At 39.7% G+C, this 16,456-nt stretch overlaps 1 protein-coding gene across 2 annotated transcripts in view; it reads right to left on the bottom strand.

Annotated features, from left to right (window-relative positions):
• BOLL (boule homolog, RNA binding protein) overlaps nucleotides 1-16,456 on the bottom strand; it is a 47,619-nt gene that overhangs the window by 16,650 nt on the left and 14,513 nt on the right. For both annotated transcript variants that reach the window (XM_040971938.1, XM_040971939.1), the window contains 4 exons: nucleotides 15,767-15,894; nucleotides 10,592-10,663; nucleotides 2,214-2,261; nucleotides 1,296-1,424 (listed from right to left, as the gene is read on the bottom strand). In XM_040971938.1, the coding sequence (XP_040827872.1) occupies nucleotides 1,296-1,424; nucleotides 2,214-2,261; nucleotides 10,592-10,663; nucleotides 15,767-15,894 (377 nt within the window). The remainder of the gene's footprint in view (nucleotides 1-1,295; nucleotides 1,425-2,213; nucleotides 2,262-10,591; nucleotides 10,664-15,766; nucleotides 15,895-16,456) is intronic.

Raw genomic sequence — 16,456 nt, forward strand, 5'->3', positions numbered from 1 at the left:
GGAGTCCAGATCGCTGCTCACTGGCGGCTGGTGGGTTTTCTGTTCCAGGTATCGGCTTTGGCCTGGTCTAATCCCATCTGTTTTAGGCATCTGAGAAGTGAAGTGGCAGCTGGGAACTCTCTCTTAAGCATTCAAACAAATTAATTGATGAATTCACAGGATGGGAAATGGCTATTATGTTTTAATCTTCCACAATACTGATTTAAAACAGTTCCTGATACCTATGGTAATGCTATCAGTGATGTATTAGAAACACAAAGAAAAATATCCAGAGTTTCCTATTTTAATTAATTAATTACTTTCACCTGAGAGGCAGAATATGCAGCGAGGAGAGAGAAGGTCTTCAATCTGCTGGCTCACTCTACAAATGGCTCCAACAGCCAGAGCTAAGCTGACCCAAGGGTGGGAGCGAGTAGCTTCTTCCAGGGCTCCCATGTGAGTGCAGGGACCAAAGAACTTGGACCATCCTCTACTGCTTTCCCAGGCCTAGACAGGGAGCTGGGTGGGAAGTGGATCAGCCAGGACCTGAACCAGCACCTATATGGAATGCTGGTTTCACAGGATGGAGATTAGCCTGTGTGCCTATGTGCAAACCTCCCTATTATTTTTTATTTAAACTCCTATTTTTTCCCCCAATCCATCTGAGCATCTACGTAATCAATATTTTGTGTTCAGATTGAGTGGGCAATTTTATTTCTGCCATGCAGGAGGAAGAATATGCAATCTTTGTCTTTCTGTGTCTGACAATTAAAAATGATGTCCTTCAATTTCATTCATTTACTGAGAACAACAATACTTCATTCTTTTTTAAAATTGTTGGATGGTAGTCCATTGCATACAGTTTAAAATCTGTTCCCCTGATGATGGACACTTTGGTCATTCCATATTTTGGCTATTGTGAGCAGTGCTGCAATAAATGTGGTGGAGCAAGTATCTTTTTCATATAATGATTTCATGTCTTTGGGGTGTATATTTCAGAATGAGGATAAAAAATAAAAATGCTGGGGAGGATGTGGATAAAGATGAATTCTAACACACTGTTGGCTTAATTATTACATACTTTTAGCCCACAGAATGTTAGTAACAACACAGGCAAAATGAGAAGGCAAAGTGTTTGATATCATACTATTTAAAGACTGAGTCAGGGATTGGCCTAGAGGAAACGGTTGGTTTGGAAAATGGTTCTGTTGGTGAAGAAACCTAATACAAGGCATTTTGAGATATGGAGGATATGTGCATGATGAAGCAGTTTTTCCTGAACAAATTAAAAAAGTGTTCTTAAAGATGATACATACCTCTGGAACTGAAGATTCCATCAGAGACAGTGGCGGAGGAACACACCCACCATCTTGTGCAAATTCCACTGGTTGATAAATAACTTCAGAAGGTTGTAGGTATAAGAATGGAGTAGAAGAGGCAGGAGACTAAAACACAAAACCATTATTCTGATTCTAATATGATTAGTTATTTCTGTTAAATCAAATGACTTCTCAAAAAGATAAAAGAAATATTTGTTTCATACTTTCCTAAAACTCCTTCTCAGGAGTAGTATAGAAATATCTGAGCAATGGACTGGTTATTTTGGGTTGAAATAAATTACAACTGTGTAAATATTATTAAAGCATGTTTTCATTGGTTAGGTGCTGAAAGTTCTTAGTCTCTCAGAACTTCAAAAAGAAATATAGATGATAATGGTGAACATATGAATATCACCACTAAAAGCTATAATAATAAGATATATGGCATTTAAATTGGTATAAATGTCAATTCTTAAGTTTTATGACTTTTCACAGAAAGTGAAAAATATCATTAAACAGTCTTTTTAGTGTAATGCTATGTAATCAAAAATGTTAGAAAACAGAATACTTTAGGAGCAGAAACCAAACAGAAGCAAAATCTGAAGTGAAGCTAAAAGAATGCTATGTTTTCCGATAATGCTAATAGTAAAACATAATTTTCTCGTGTTCATACAGCACTCTTATTTGATAAAACACCTTCACTTATATGATCTCATTTGATCTTCACAAAAATCACATAAGGATACTTACAAAGGTATAGTACAGGAAAATGAGACTATAGTGATCAAATAAACTGCCAATGAAATCATAGTTAAATCTAGTTCTCAAATCTAGTTCTCTTTAGTATTCATGCAATTTTTCCAAGAAGACAATGAAAGATGGATTTTAGAATAGATTTTGAAAGTTAATTTTTACCTGAGGAACACTCCATTGCCACTGTCCGGGTAGACACTGTGTAGGGGCCTGAAAGGGCAAAAAAATAAGCAACAATCAAAAAAATACTGACATTATAAAGGAGGGTTAAATCTGGATGTTTACATGAGAAAGAATGACAGTGGACCTTCAATTCCATCACAAATAAAAGCATAAACAAAATTAATAAGAAATGGATCAGATACAAGGTAGGACTGCAAGAGGAGTCATGATGTTCACCTAAGTCACATGGATCAACATATTGCCAAAGACAACTTTGCTATGGTTCATTGGAGAGTATGTATAGATAAAAGCAAACTCGGAGATTGGAATAGAGAAAGATCAATTTAAAAACTGGGGCCTATACTGTGAAGTATAGCAGGCTAGTCCTCTGACCTGTGGTGCTGGCATTCTATATGGCTTTGGTTTTACAGAAGCACACAGTCTAGATTAGAAGTATTTTAATTCATATATCTAGATTAAAGTCTAATATATCTAAAAGATAGAAATGATTTATGGAAGTATCACTGCTAAGTTAATTTTTGTTTATTTAATTAGGAGGACACATTTGAGCTATTGTCTCTAAAATTTTAACTATATACAGAAAGAGGGACACATGTACGCTGGCTCATTTTATGGTCAGTTGAAGAATATATCAGTTTTTATATGCACATGTAGCACAAATACCAAATATAAATTGGCTTAGGTGGGGAAACCTAACTGAACAATGGACAGAGATTTTTCCATTTTCTGATACTCTCCAAATACCCACAACAGCCCAGGGTAGGCAGAAGGCAGAAACAGCAACATCAAAACGATCTTGGTTTCCCATGTGGGTGGCACAACTCAACTAGTAGTTGTGCTATCTATCATCTGTTGCCTCCCACGATAGGTAGTGTATTAGCAGAAAGCTGGAATAGTGAGCACAACTGAGACTCATATGCTGGCACTCTCATATGGCAGGTGTACATTCTGAATGCCTGCTCTAAAATAACGCCCTGTGTTGTAAAATATTATGTTGCAAATTGATACTATGATCTTTCACATGGTCCAGCGCCATGACTTAACTGGCTAATCTTCCCCCTTGCAAGCATCAGGATCCCAATTTGTACTTGTGATAGTCTGTTCAACTGCCCATCCAGCTCCCTGGTTGTGGCCTGGGAAAGCAGTTGAGGATGGCCCAAAGCCTTGGGACCCTATATGCATGTGGGAGACCCAGAGGAAACACTTGATTACCAGATTCGGATCAGCTCTGCTACAGGTGTTGTGGCCATTTTAGGGAGAGAACCAAGGATGGAAGATCTTTCTGTCCTTCCCTCTAAATCTGTTTTTCTGATAGAAAGTAATTTTTTAAAAAAGATTTATTTATTGTTATACAGAATGAACTGATAAAATTAAGTAGTCAGCATTCTATTTCCTTAATTTCTTTTTTTCATTATTTATTTATTTATTTTTATCATCATTTTATGACACAGTTCCATAGGCTCCTGGCATTTTCCTTATCCCTTCTGCAATTTCCTCCCCTATGAGTTCCCCTATATCATTACTGAAGTATAGTTCTTCATACACAGTCATATGTCTGTCATTGCGGGCATGGACAATGGCAGAGAGTCCAGCATCCTATTGTCAAGATATAGTAAATAGTTTCATTGGGAGTCCATCTTTGGTCTGGAAGTAGGGATGCATACTGCATTGTGTCCTCACAATCTGGATATGATAGTTTCCATTACACAGTTACTGTACATCCCCTTAAATGAAAAGCCACAAAACAAAATCAACAACAGGAAGAAAAACAGAAATTTACAATGTCATGAAGTTAGATAACATGCTGCTAGATATGATAGTGTCCATTACACAGTTACTACACATCCCCTTAAATGAAAAGGCACAAAACAAAATGAACAACAGAAAGAAAAAAAGAAATTAACAACATCATTAAGTTAAATAACAAGATACTGAATGACTAATTCATTTCGCTGAAGAAATGAAAAAGAAAATCAAGGACCTTCTTGAAGAAAATGATGCTAGTGCATGATCTATGAGTCGCTGAAGAATTTAATCAGAAAAAAAGTGTTTTGAAGAAGTGAAACTAATAAGAAAATAGAAATCCATGATATAGTTTCCACTGATCTTTGTTGGCGAAATTGTCTCCTATAGGCAACAGATTGATGGAGTATGATTTTGTTTAAGCCAGTCTACTAATCTATGATGTTTGATTGATGAGTTTAAGCTATCAATTCCCGTTTCCTGGAATGTGCCCTCTTTGTTTCACACTGGCTAATATTTCTCCGTCTGTTTAAATGTGTCCTTACCCTATTCTGCCATCTAGATTCTATTTCCTTAATTTCTTTATAGTGGAGCCTTACAGTGCCTCTCCTCTAGTTTTTCACAAAATGGACACATAAGTGTGAACTAGTCAACGAATGTTCTGTGGAACACTCGACTTATTTATTCTATCTTGTTTCAGCATTTGTTGTCCAGTTTCTATCCTTCCTTGCCCCTCCATCCCAACCTCTGGTAATCACGAGTCTATGCTCAGATTTCTTTCTGTTCCCATATAATATATCCTTGAAGTCTGTGGAAATGGAATTTAAAAATAAGTTTATTTTGAAAATGCTTTGAAATCCATACATTTGAAGAGTCTGAGTCCCTCAAAATAGCATGGAAAATGTATAGTTTGTGAAAAAAATGATTGGATCTTACATCTTTCTGCACCAAAATAAGTACTTCACAATTCTTCCTGGGAACTTCTTAAAGCATGAATATGTAGTAACTTCCTGTATTTGCTACATTCTTTTAACATATCCTAGTTTCATTTATTTTGCTGTACTTGACAGAATTTCCTTCATTTTCAATGTCTTAGTAATGAAAACTACTAAACACTGATGAAAATAAGTAGTTAGTGTTGTGGTACAGTGAACTAAATTGCTTCCTATAATGCTGGCATCCCCTAGTGAAGCGCTGGTTTGACTCCTGGCATCTCTACTGCTGATCCAACTCCCTGTTAATGTATCTGGGAAGACAGTAGAAAATACTTGGCTCCTACAACTCATGTGGGCAATCTGGATGGAGTTCATGGCTCCTGACTTCAGTCTGGATCAGTGCCCCATCTGTTGTGGGCAACTGGGGAGTGAATTAGTGGATGGAAGGACTCTCTCTCTCTCCCCATCTCTGTCTCTTCCTTCTTCCCTCGGACACTCCATCTTTTCCCCTTTCCTTATCACTTGGTCTTTCAAATAAATAAATTTTTTTAAACAAAATAAAGACACAAAAAGTCTCTTGTATACATGGATTAGAAGAATTAATAGTTAAAATGATTACAATACAATCAAAAGTGATTACAAATTTAGTGCAATACCAATTACATTTTTTTTTCTTCCTGTGGCTAGGGGTAGGGGGAAGAGGAGAGGGCTGTTCCCAGCAGCCTAACCACTTTGGTACCCAGAGATGTGGGATGGCCTCTTGATGTCATCCTAGGGTCCCCAATGTGGAGTATGTTTTGAGGGTACTGCTAAAGTGGTTGTGACAGATCTGAGATGTTGATTTCATTGCTCAAGTCAAGAAAATCATTCCAAGGTTCATTGGCTGACATAGTCCACCCTAGAGTCTCTACTTGCCTAGATACTTGCTGTCAAAGCTTGGCTGAGAGAGTTGTCCGATGTGTTCTGCCCTACATGGTATTAGATGTCCTCTGATGGCCTCAATGATCTGTCTTGTCCCCCATGTGCATCTGAGCATGCTGTCTAGTGCACAGGCTTCAGCAAACTAAGGAGGCTCAGTTCTGACTCATGTACTCCACGGCCAGACCACAGATCCTATGGTGTTCCCTGTGGTTGGAGTTTTGAGCAGTGTTCAAGTTGGAAGGGAGGGTCCCTAAAGAAACCTCACCAGAGGTGACCCCATACCATCACCCACATCAGACTATACACAGTGGTGGTTGCAGTTGCCCAGCCAGTTCTGTTTCCAGCTCCATTTCTTACACAAACTGATGAATGCCATGGCCCAACCTAACCCTGCACACCAAAAAACCAGCCCTGACGTACATTAGCGGAACTGCAACCTAATCAGAGCAACCCCCAGTAACCCACACTGGGCAGCCCCCAGCTGTTTCCTGTGCATGATGGTATATACAGAAGACTGATCTAGTCTGTCCTGTATCCTTTTCAGCTCTAATGCATATCAGTGAGTGCCTAAGCCAGTCTGACTGACCCCACTATCCAGCCCAAACTTACACTGGCAGGTTCTATTGCCTGTCCTGGCAGGCCACCCCCAGCCTTCGTTTTCACACTCACCAGTGTGAGCTGTAGCCCAGAGAGGGGTGCCTACATATTTCCTACTACTAGGCCCAATCTCAGTCTTGGATCTTGTACTTTCCAAGTGGTACTGTGTGATGGCTGCCCAGGGCACTGGAGACTAGGGTCTGGTCTGCCCCGCCCCCACATCTCCTAGGCTCCAGCCTGTAACAGGAGGAGGGGCCACAGGAGCCAGTTACGTCACCTACCTGGCGGGATTCCAGGTGACCAATGGCACACCTGAATGGACATTCCTTGCATAGTTGGGGCACAGACAGCCCCTTTGCCTTCCCACATGCCTAGAGGGGTATAAAACTCCTCCACACGTATCTCAGAGGCCCTTTTCGCTTCCCTCTTCCTTCCCCTCTGCGCGAAGGGGGGCCCAGGAGCGGATTTTCCAATAAAGCTTCCATCTCAACTCTGAACAACTTGCCGATATTATTTCACCAAGCGGGCGGGCGGTCGGTGGCCATCATCTAACACTGTGGTCTAGCCTGACAGGACTTGCCCTCAGTTCCAGCATTTGTCAGCTGATGCTATGGCAAAGCCTGGCCAGCTTGCATTTACTCTTGTTCATACAAATACCAGTAGATAGGGTCTTGCAGTGCAGTCTGGCTCTCCCCCTAATCCAACTCAAATGCAGGTCAGTGGGTTTTGTAGCTCTGCCTAGCCTGGTCCACTCCAAGTCCCAGCTCTCATACTCAGCAGTGAGAGCAACAACCCAGTAGGGGAGTCCCTGAAGTCCTCCTACTTACTAGCCCACTCGCCAGGGTGTTACATCTGCTGGTAGTTGCTGCAGCCCAGCCTGGCATGGCCTGCCTTCATCTCATCATTCATCTGGCCTGCCCTTAGTTCCAGCTCATGCTGGTGTGTGCTGCTGCCTCGCCTAGCCCAATTAGCTCCCTGGCTCTGGCCTTAATGTGAACTGACTGGTGCTCACATTGGGTCCAATCTGGACTGTCATGCACCCTGTCCTGGTTTTCACATCTGCTAGTGGATATGACGAACTGGGCCAGCCCGGCTGTTCCCCTAGACCTGATCCACATGTATACTGGAGGGTACTATAACCTGCCCCGGTTACAGTCTACTCCTGGTCTGGGATGCTCCCAGCCTTGGTTCTTGCACTCACCTGCAGCGACTGTATCCTGACAGAGGAATTCTCTAAGCTCCTCTTTCTGGTCACTTCCCAGTCACAAGTCTTGTGCATACTGGTGGATGCTTGGCCTAGACTGACTTGGCCCACCTCCTGTCCTAGCAGGTACAGTGGCCTTGAGTGACCGCCCATAGTCATTCTGGCTCTTACTGTTGGGTGCTCCAGCCCACCTATACCTTGCCCACCCCAAGACCCAGTTTTCATGTGGTTCAGCAGGTGCTAGCTCAGCCTGTCTTACAACCGCTCTGGCACAAGCACCAGCTGGTGTTAGAACCTAGCCAAGTCTGGCACACCCCAGACCCAGTCCACACCCATGCTGAGGGATGCAGTAGTCATGTCCAGCCCAGTTTGCTACTCCCATCCTGGCTCTTGTGCTCACCAGTGGGAATCACAGCCAAGCTGGGTTTCTCTTAGCTTCCCAATCAGGCTTGCTCCCATTCACAGATCTTGAGTATTCTTGCTGCTCTGACCCAGCCTGGTGTAGACTCCCTGGTTTGGCCCTTGCCATAGATGCTGCCGCCTGGCTGGTCTGGCCTGTCCCCAGAAACAACACTCACTGGTGGGTGCTGCAGCACCCTATGTAGCGTGCCCCTATCCCTGGCTGTCATGTCGACCAGTAGGTATGATAGCCTCATCTAGCCTGGCATAGCCCATACCTCATCTTGGCTCCTGACAGTGTGCTATGGTTTGGCCTGGCCCAGCCTGGTACATGCTCTCAGAGGCAACCCACTCCATGCTGACACATGGAACAGTCTTGTTCAGTCTGACCAACACCTAGCCCTTACTCACATGCTCACCAGTGGGAGATACACCCCACCAGGGGAGTTTCCCAACTTCCCCTATCAGACCCACTCCCAGACCCAGATTTTATGAATGCCAATGGGTGCTAGGTCTTTACCCAGCATATTCTGATCCCCACTCTCAGCCTCTGTGAGTGCTGGCAGATGTTGTGGCATGGCCCAGCCCACATCCAATTTTTGGTTGCACTTCTTGGTGCTGCAATCTGGACCAGCCCAACCTATTCCCAACTCCAGCATGTATGAATGTTTGTGACTTTCATGGTCATGCCTAGCTTGGCCTGTCATCACTCCCAGATCTTGAGCAATCCAGTGCATAGTACTGTTCCACAAGGCTGAGCCCGTATATCTCCCATAGAATCTGCCCCCAGGTCTGGTTCTCTTACCTGCTGGTTAGTGTCATGACCCAGCATAATGTGACCTATCCGCTGTTCCGACACTCACTGATCAGTACTGTGGTCAAGCCCTGCCAGGTAGGCCATCAAGCCCTAGCTTTAGTTGCATGCCAGTGGGTGATACTTGGCAATGGTTGATACTAACTATTCCAGCTCAGGTCTCCCATGTGGCTGGGTGCATTTAACTGATCCAGAAAGGTCTTGTAGTTTCCCTCCTCCAAACTGCTGGTCTCAGCCCACTTGCTGACCGGCAACTACAGTCTCACCTCTCTCACATCCCACACACCCTTTCCTGAGCAACATACAGCCCATGGTCCTATAAGTGCATGGTTCCGCAGCCCAGTCTTCCGGCTGGGTGGCATGCTGGCCCAGAACACTGACTAGGCTGCAGTTCCCACTGGTGTGCATAAGGATTGGGTTAGTGATGGGCTGGGTTGGGCTAGGTTGTAGCACTGGTGGGTTTGCATGGGAGGTGGGGTTGGAGGCAGAACTGACCAGCTAACTGCATTCATTGGTATGTACATTTAGGTTGATACAGGTGACAGACTGAATAGGACCCCACTAGTTGGTGCACACAAGTTAGGTCTGGGGTCACCCCAGGCAAGGTTTCCTGGGGGACTCCCCAACTAGATTGCTAGATGCAAACTCTGGCCATAGAGAAAATCACAGGTTGGCCAACTCTCCTGGCCAAGCTTTGGCACCAAGTGTCAGAGTGTGTATATATACCACCAAGGTGGACTTGGTCAACTAACAGATCTTAGTAAGATTTTCTGAACCCTGGAGAAATGAAACCAACAATGCCTCAGAATTATTGAATTCACACCCTTGGAACATTCTTCCCCACTTCAGGGTCTCTGGGATGACATCAAATGTTCATCTGTTATCCCTGGGTGCTAATGCAGTTTGGCAACAAGGGGCGATCTTCCTTTCCTCCCTACACCCACCTCCTACAGATACAGTATAAAAAGAAAAAATGGGAAACATTTGTCCCACCCAACCACTTTCCTCCATAGCTTGACAATTCCAACCCTAATCAGTGGCCCATATGGACATGCACCCTTCTCAATCACGTAAACAACATTAAAAATAAAAATTTAAAAAAAATTAGTAGGAAATACTGGTATTAAAACACTATTCATTTCATTTTTTTCACTGTATTACAAAAGCAGCCAGACAACATGTAAACAATTGAGCAGAGTTCCAATAATGCCTTTCTCTTAAGAACAGCCTCTTTAGCTCTATTTGGTCTGTGAACCATAGTTTTACAACCCTGTTGTAATGGTCTGGCATTTTAATTCACTTATCTCCAATTTCTCACCAGAATTAATGAAATGAATAGTGCTAATTAAGAAAAGCTGTTAAAACAGAAAATAAGCTACAACATATTATCTATTTTAACATACATCATATTAAATATAATGACAAGACTCTGATTTAATGTTAAAAGTAACCTGAAAAAAATAACTTTGTGGTCCAATATCTGTATCTTACTTTGCGAATTATTGCGAAGGACTTTAGAGTACCTGTCAAACAGGGAACAAAACTGCTTGGTAAAAGGAAGCAAATGGGGCATCTTTTTGTGTAACATTGTATAGCTGCCTCAAAAAAAAAAAAAAAGAAATTTTCTAGTAAGGTTTAGCTATTTCTTTTTAATTAGTAGAATATTTGCATCAGCAAGAAAAAATAAGTTACAAGAGTGAGGCTGAAAGTACATAGAGGATTTTAAGTATAATTTAACATTTACCTGATAGTGATATGCAGGCTGCTGATAAACGGGCTGAGCCACCATCACAGGAGAACTAGATATAGAACGTGACTTTAAGATGAAGGAAAAATAGAAAAATTATGTCAAAATTCTACAAAATATCTCACTGATAGAATTTACTTCAAAGTATTGCCTGAAGCAAGTCAATCTATGACTTAGGTATAGAAATGCTATTTTCTACTTGTTAATAACACTGTCAACTTTAAGTCTTTTTATTAAAATTAACACATTATTCCTACTTAAATGTGGTTTTACTTCCATGGTAATTCTCAAAATAATCACTAGAAACCATTATTTCCAAAAACTGTGAAAATATAATTCCAAGAGAATATTTAGCAGAAAAAGGCATCTGGTCTTAGAGTAATAATGTTTGTTATATTTACTGTGGAGACTAGCAGTAGGTGGTTAATGTTTACAGTAGCATTCAGAACTAATGAGTTATCATATCTGGTTTTCTCGCTAATCTCTCCCTACTTACAAATAATCAACATTCCATTCCCCTGGTATATATATATTTAGTTACAGCAAATGCCTTATTTACTGAAGCACTTGTCAAATTCTATTAAATAAATCAGTTATCTAATAAACGTAAAGGCTTATTATCATGTAAGTGATGCATACGTAAGTGTTGTATCTATAGCTGAAGAAAGTGCAAGTAACACTTGATTACCTAAAGTGATGTAGGAGGGCCCAAATCAGATTACTTAAAACCAAATCATCACTTATATAGGTAAATTGTGCTGCAAATGGTCAAAATGGCCCTAAAGACAGTAATTAAAAGCCAATTTCTACTAAAAGGTTTAACTTACATTGTTTTGTTTTAGTGTTCATATCCTCAAAACAGAATAAATACAGTTTTGCATGATTCACAGACTATAATGATATGTTAATAAAATTGCACCTCATTAACTTTAGAAAATTGTGGGAAGCGGGGCGCTAAAGCCGCTCCTGGGATTAGGAGAGGCTGTCACAACATGGCGGCTGGCCCAGGGCCAGGAGGGGGGTTGGTCTCGCCAGCAGGTAAACAGGAAGTCACAGCATTGACTAATACCCCTCTCCCCTGTGTGATTATGTCATTGCTATTGGCCTATCATGTAGCGCCAAGTGGACCCACGGGGAGAAGTGATTGGTGGAGAATGATATAAAAGTAGCCTGTAAAAGCTAGGGGGACGACAATGGACTAGGACAGACGAATGGACAAACACAGACAGACGGGGGGCGGGAAGAAGGGTGGTGGAAAGGAGACAGGGAAAGTATGGGAAGAAGTAATATGGGAAGAAGGGTGGCGGGAATTAGGGCTAGAGAAGTGGAAGAGGAAAGCTTAGACCAATGGGGACAGGAGCAGCAGAGAAACGCTGCCACTTTGGGCAGTGAGGGGTCCGGTTCCGGTTTTTCTCGGACCCTCAAGAGTGTGCCTCATGGTTTTTAGTGTTGCCGCTGAAAATAATGCGGTGGTAGAAAATAATGCGATCTACATTAGTGGATTAAAGCAGGAAAAACAATATAATTTTAGCAGACAGAAAAGTGAATTTGTTAAAATTCAATCCTTTTTGTAATTTAAAAAAAAACTGGCAAACAGAATAAAAGTAACTTATTTAATTGCTTTAGGGAAGTGACTCTTCACCATGAGGGACTTTGTCCACCAGAGAATATCAGGCAAAATTAGGGGACATTTCCGGTTATCCTAACTACAGGGAGGCTAGGGACACTTCTAAATGTTCTTCAATGCACACGACAGATTCTACAACAAAGGAATCACCTGGATCAAAACATCATTAGTTATACAAAAATGTACAACATAATTCAAAATTCAAAACAAAAATATTAAAATAAAAAAGCATTAGTGCCGAGGCAGTGAAACTGGTTAAGAATATCTTTAAGCTCTTCTCTGTATACCTACCTTTACAATAAATATTTTTTTTTAAAAAAAGGAGTATCTTTGGGGCTTACACTGTTTGTGCATGTCTCTTTGTGTGAAGATACACAAATATATACATACATATATTTTAAGCTAAATAGTGAATTACTTTTATTTATTTTACTTTTAAGAGTAAGTTTATGATATTACTACATTAATATTATAGCAGAAATATTACCAGTTTTGTGGGAAAAATGAGAAACAAAAGAATATAAAAATATAGCCATATACTGAATTATAATTGATTGTTTAAATGAACTCTTGGCAGGGTTATATTATCAACATTGCATAATCAAAAGCATTATCACAAATGAGTCTCAAATTACTATGACATGTTATTTTAAAAGAAAAATTAGCATTTACAAAAAGATAAAAAACTACAGAATATTAAGAGTAGATTCAGCAGTTTTGTCAAACTTTTTAAAGAAAAAAGATTTTTAATAGGTGGTAGAAACAAAAGAAAACAAACATATCACGTTCATAGATGGGAAGACTCTGCATTATAAAACATTTAATGTCTCCAATTAACCTGTGCGTTAGGTGAAAGTCTAATAAAAGCCTAATAAGTGCTCTCAACAGAACCCAACAAGTTGAATTACAAAATTTATTCTTATAAGACAAAGACAAAAGGACAAAAGATTCTTAAAGAACAAAGTTATAAAGCCACAATAATGAAAACAGATGGACACTTGATATTTGACAGATGACTCATTTCAAACAGCAGTAGAAGCATGGATTAGTTAATATGTAAGTTGAGGTTTAAAACATGCATGTGAAAAGCAGTAACATTGTACTATTTAAAAAGTAAAATATAGGAGAACATTTTCACTCTTGTAATAACGAAGAATTCTTTGCAAAATAAGATACTAGGGGTTGAAACCATAAAGGAAAACAAGATGACATTTCTTGACATTAAAAGAAGGAGCAAAAATATCCTAATTTTTTAATGAGAAGGAGCATAAAGGGGCAAGGCAAAACTAGAGGATATTTACAACATAAAACATTAATATTTAAAGAACTCAAGGAAAAAAGATCATCCCAACAGAAAAACTGACAAAGAATATGAGCAGGCAGTTCACAGAAGAAACTGGAATGGCCAGTTAGTATATATGAAAATATGCTCAATTTTATCAGTAATTAGGCAAATGAGTAGTAAAAAAATACCACTCTCTAATGACATTGACAAAAATGTAAAAATAGTAATTATAGGGGTTGGCAGATTATGGAGAAATTAGAGCTCTCATAACCTGTTGCCACTGCGGCTCACTTTGCAAGGCTCTTTGGCAACAATAATCAAGGATGTGAACACATTATGAATATGAAACTGCGATTCAATGCATATATTTTGGCTTAAACCAATGCAGATTAAGGGAGCACATTTTTTTTCAGTGACACGGGTTGCTGAATTATCTTAAAAGTAACAATTCAGAATCAACTTATGTTCTTTTTTATGATTTGCTCTCCTTATAAACTCATCTGTGTACTGTTTTAAAAATTCTTTAACCATCATTGTTTTCCTCTCTTTAAAAAAAAGGCACATTTCTTACTTACTCTGGATCTTGCTATAATGCTTTATATCGGAATGTAAATATCATCACGATTTCAAGCAATTACACAATTCCTGAGAAACTGGAGGAAGAAAAGCCAAAGACCTTGTATGGTAATATTAAAGGAATGCAGTTCTTTATTTTCATCCAGAGAACAAACTTAAAATTAGCTGAATGTCACAGGAATACATATGAACTCATTCATTTATTTCAGCCTAAAAATAATCAGAATTTTCTCATACAATGTTTCATTTAGCTTCTCTTAATTAATTTTTTTTAATTTATTTTTATTACAAACTCAGATATACAGAGAAGAGGAGAGACAGAGAGGAAGATCTTCTGTCCAATGATTCACTCCCCAGGTGAGCACAATGGCCGATGCTATGCCGATCTGAGGCCAGGATCCTGGAACTTTCTCTGGGTCTCCCAAACTGGTGCAGGGTCCCTAAGCTTTGGGCTGTCCTGGACTGCTTTCCCAGGCCACAAGCAGGGAGCTGGATGGGAAGTAGAGCTGCTGGGATTAGAACCGGCGCCCATATGGGATCCCGGAACATTCAAGGCGAGGACTTTAGTTGCTAGGCCATGCCGCCAGGCCCCTCTTGACTAAGCAGATACTTTACATTATCAAAATAAGCTAAAATAAGCTAAATCCCTAGGTATAAAAGTTTGATAAAATGTAAAGAAAATATTCAATATTTAATATGCTGAAACTATGTAAGTGCATGATAAATTTCAAATACCAAAATAAGTATGATTACATATATGCATAATCTAAAATATTTTACAGCATATCAAGCAAAATCTTGGAAAACCACTATGCTACAGAAATATTCATATAATACACACAAGATCTGGATCTTTGAGAAGCCTTGATTGTGGAAAAAACTTAAAATATCTATTAATAAAAAAAATAAAAGGGCCTTGCATGGTAGCCTAGTGGCTAAAGTCCTTGCCTAGCATGCACCGGGATCCCATATGGGCACCGGTTCATGTCCTAGCAGCCCCACTTTCCATCCAGCTCCCTGCTTGAGGCCTGGAAAAGCAGTTGAGGACTGCCCAAAGCCTGTGGGAGACCCAGAAGAGGATCTGGGCTCCTGGCTTTGGATTGGCTCAGGTCTAGCCACTGTGGCCACTTGGGGAGTGAATCAATGGTTGGAAGATCTTCCTCTCTGCCTCTCCTCCTCTCTGTATATCAGACTTTCCAATAAAAATAAATCTTAAAAAAAAATATGATAGACAACAGAATATTATAAAACAAGTGAAATAGATACATGGTATAATCTAAAAATATGGATCAAAATGGTTTAATTTAAAAAATATATTGTTGAGTAAAAAAGTAAGATTTAAATGTTTAAAAACCACCCTCAGCAATAATACACATTGTTTAAGGGCACGTGTGTATTCATAGTAAACACTTATCAAGATGGCAGGAAAATATTCTGGATAATTCTGAGGAGAAAAGAATAAAGGAGTGGAGATAAGTAAACAATCTGAATTTGTTTTATTTTACTTCCTCCTCCTTAAAAATAACTTAAATAACGAAAACACTAACATCTGTTTAATTTGGGTGGTAGAGTACTATGTTTTTATTTGCGCATTTATCTGTGACTGAAATATTTCAGAAATAAAGCAAATATTTGAAAAATCAGTATAATAGACTTGAGATGCTTCCAAAAGAAAATTACTTACAGGCCAAGGTGGTGGGACAGAAGTTACTTCTGGAGTATGAAAATAAGCAACACCATTATGATAGGTGTAAGGATATCCAGTTGAAGTTGTTAGGTACATTGTTCCAGCTGCAGGCATTATACTAGAACCTAAAGCAAAGATTAAATAGCAAGTGAAACAGTGGAAGTGAAGAAGGAACAAAGAAATTTAAATACATCCCAAATGTTCACCAACTGAACTCTGGATAAAGAAAATGTACAAATACATACAAATATATAAATACACTAGGGCATACTGCTCAGTCATAAAAAAAGAATGAAATTTTGTCTTTTATAATTAAATGGATGCAGCTGGAAGCCATCATGATTAACAAAAAGACAGTTCCAAAGACAATGTTTTCTCATACACAAGGTACATCAAAGTATATCTATATGAGTGTAACTGACATTTGATTTTTGTTTGCAACCTTTGTCTATGCTCCTAGGGAATAGGCTTTGTTGCTCCTAGGCAATAAGCTTTGTTTTAATTTTTACATGCTATTTGCTGGTATCTTTAGCCAAGGGGGTGTTAATCCTGTGAAGTAAATGAAAGTATGCATTTGCAAAAATTAGGAAAAAAAAGAATATGAAGGATGAATGGGGCGTGTGAAAAGAAGAGAGGTTATGGTAGGACAGGAAGCATCATCACACTCCTATTATCTGCTTTGCGAAA

This window comes from Ochotona curzoniae, unplaced genomic scaffold, assembly GCF_017591425.1.
Source record: "Ochotona curzoniae isolate NIBS_2020 unplaced genomic scaffold, NIBS_Ocur_1.0 contig_2210, whole genome shotgun sequence".
Taxonomy (NCBI): domain Eukaryota; kingdom Metazoa; phylum Chordata; class Mammalia; order Lagomorpha; family Ochotonidae; genus Ochotona; species Ochotona curzoniae.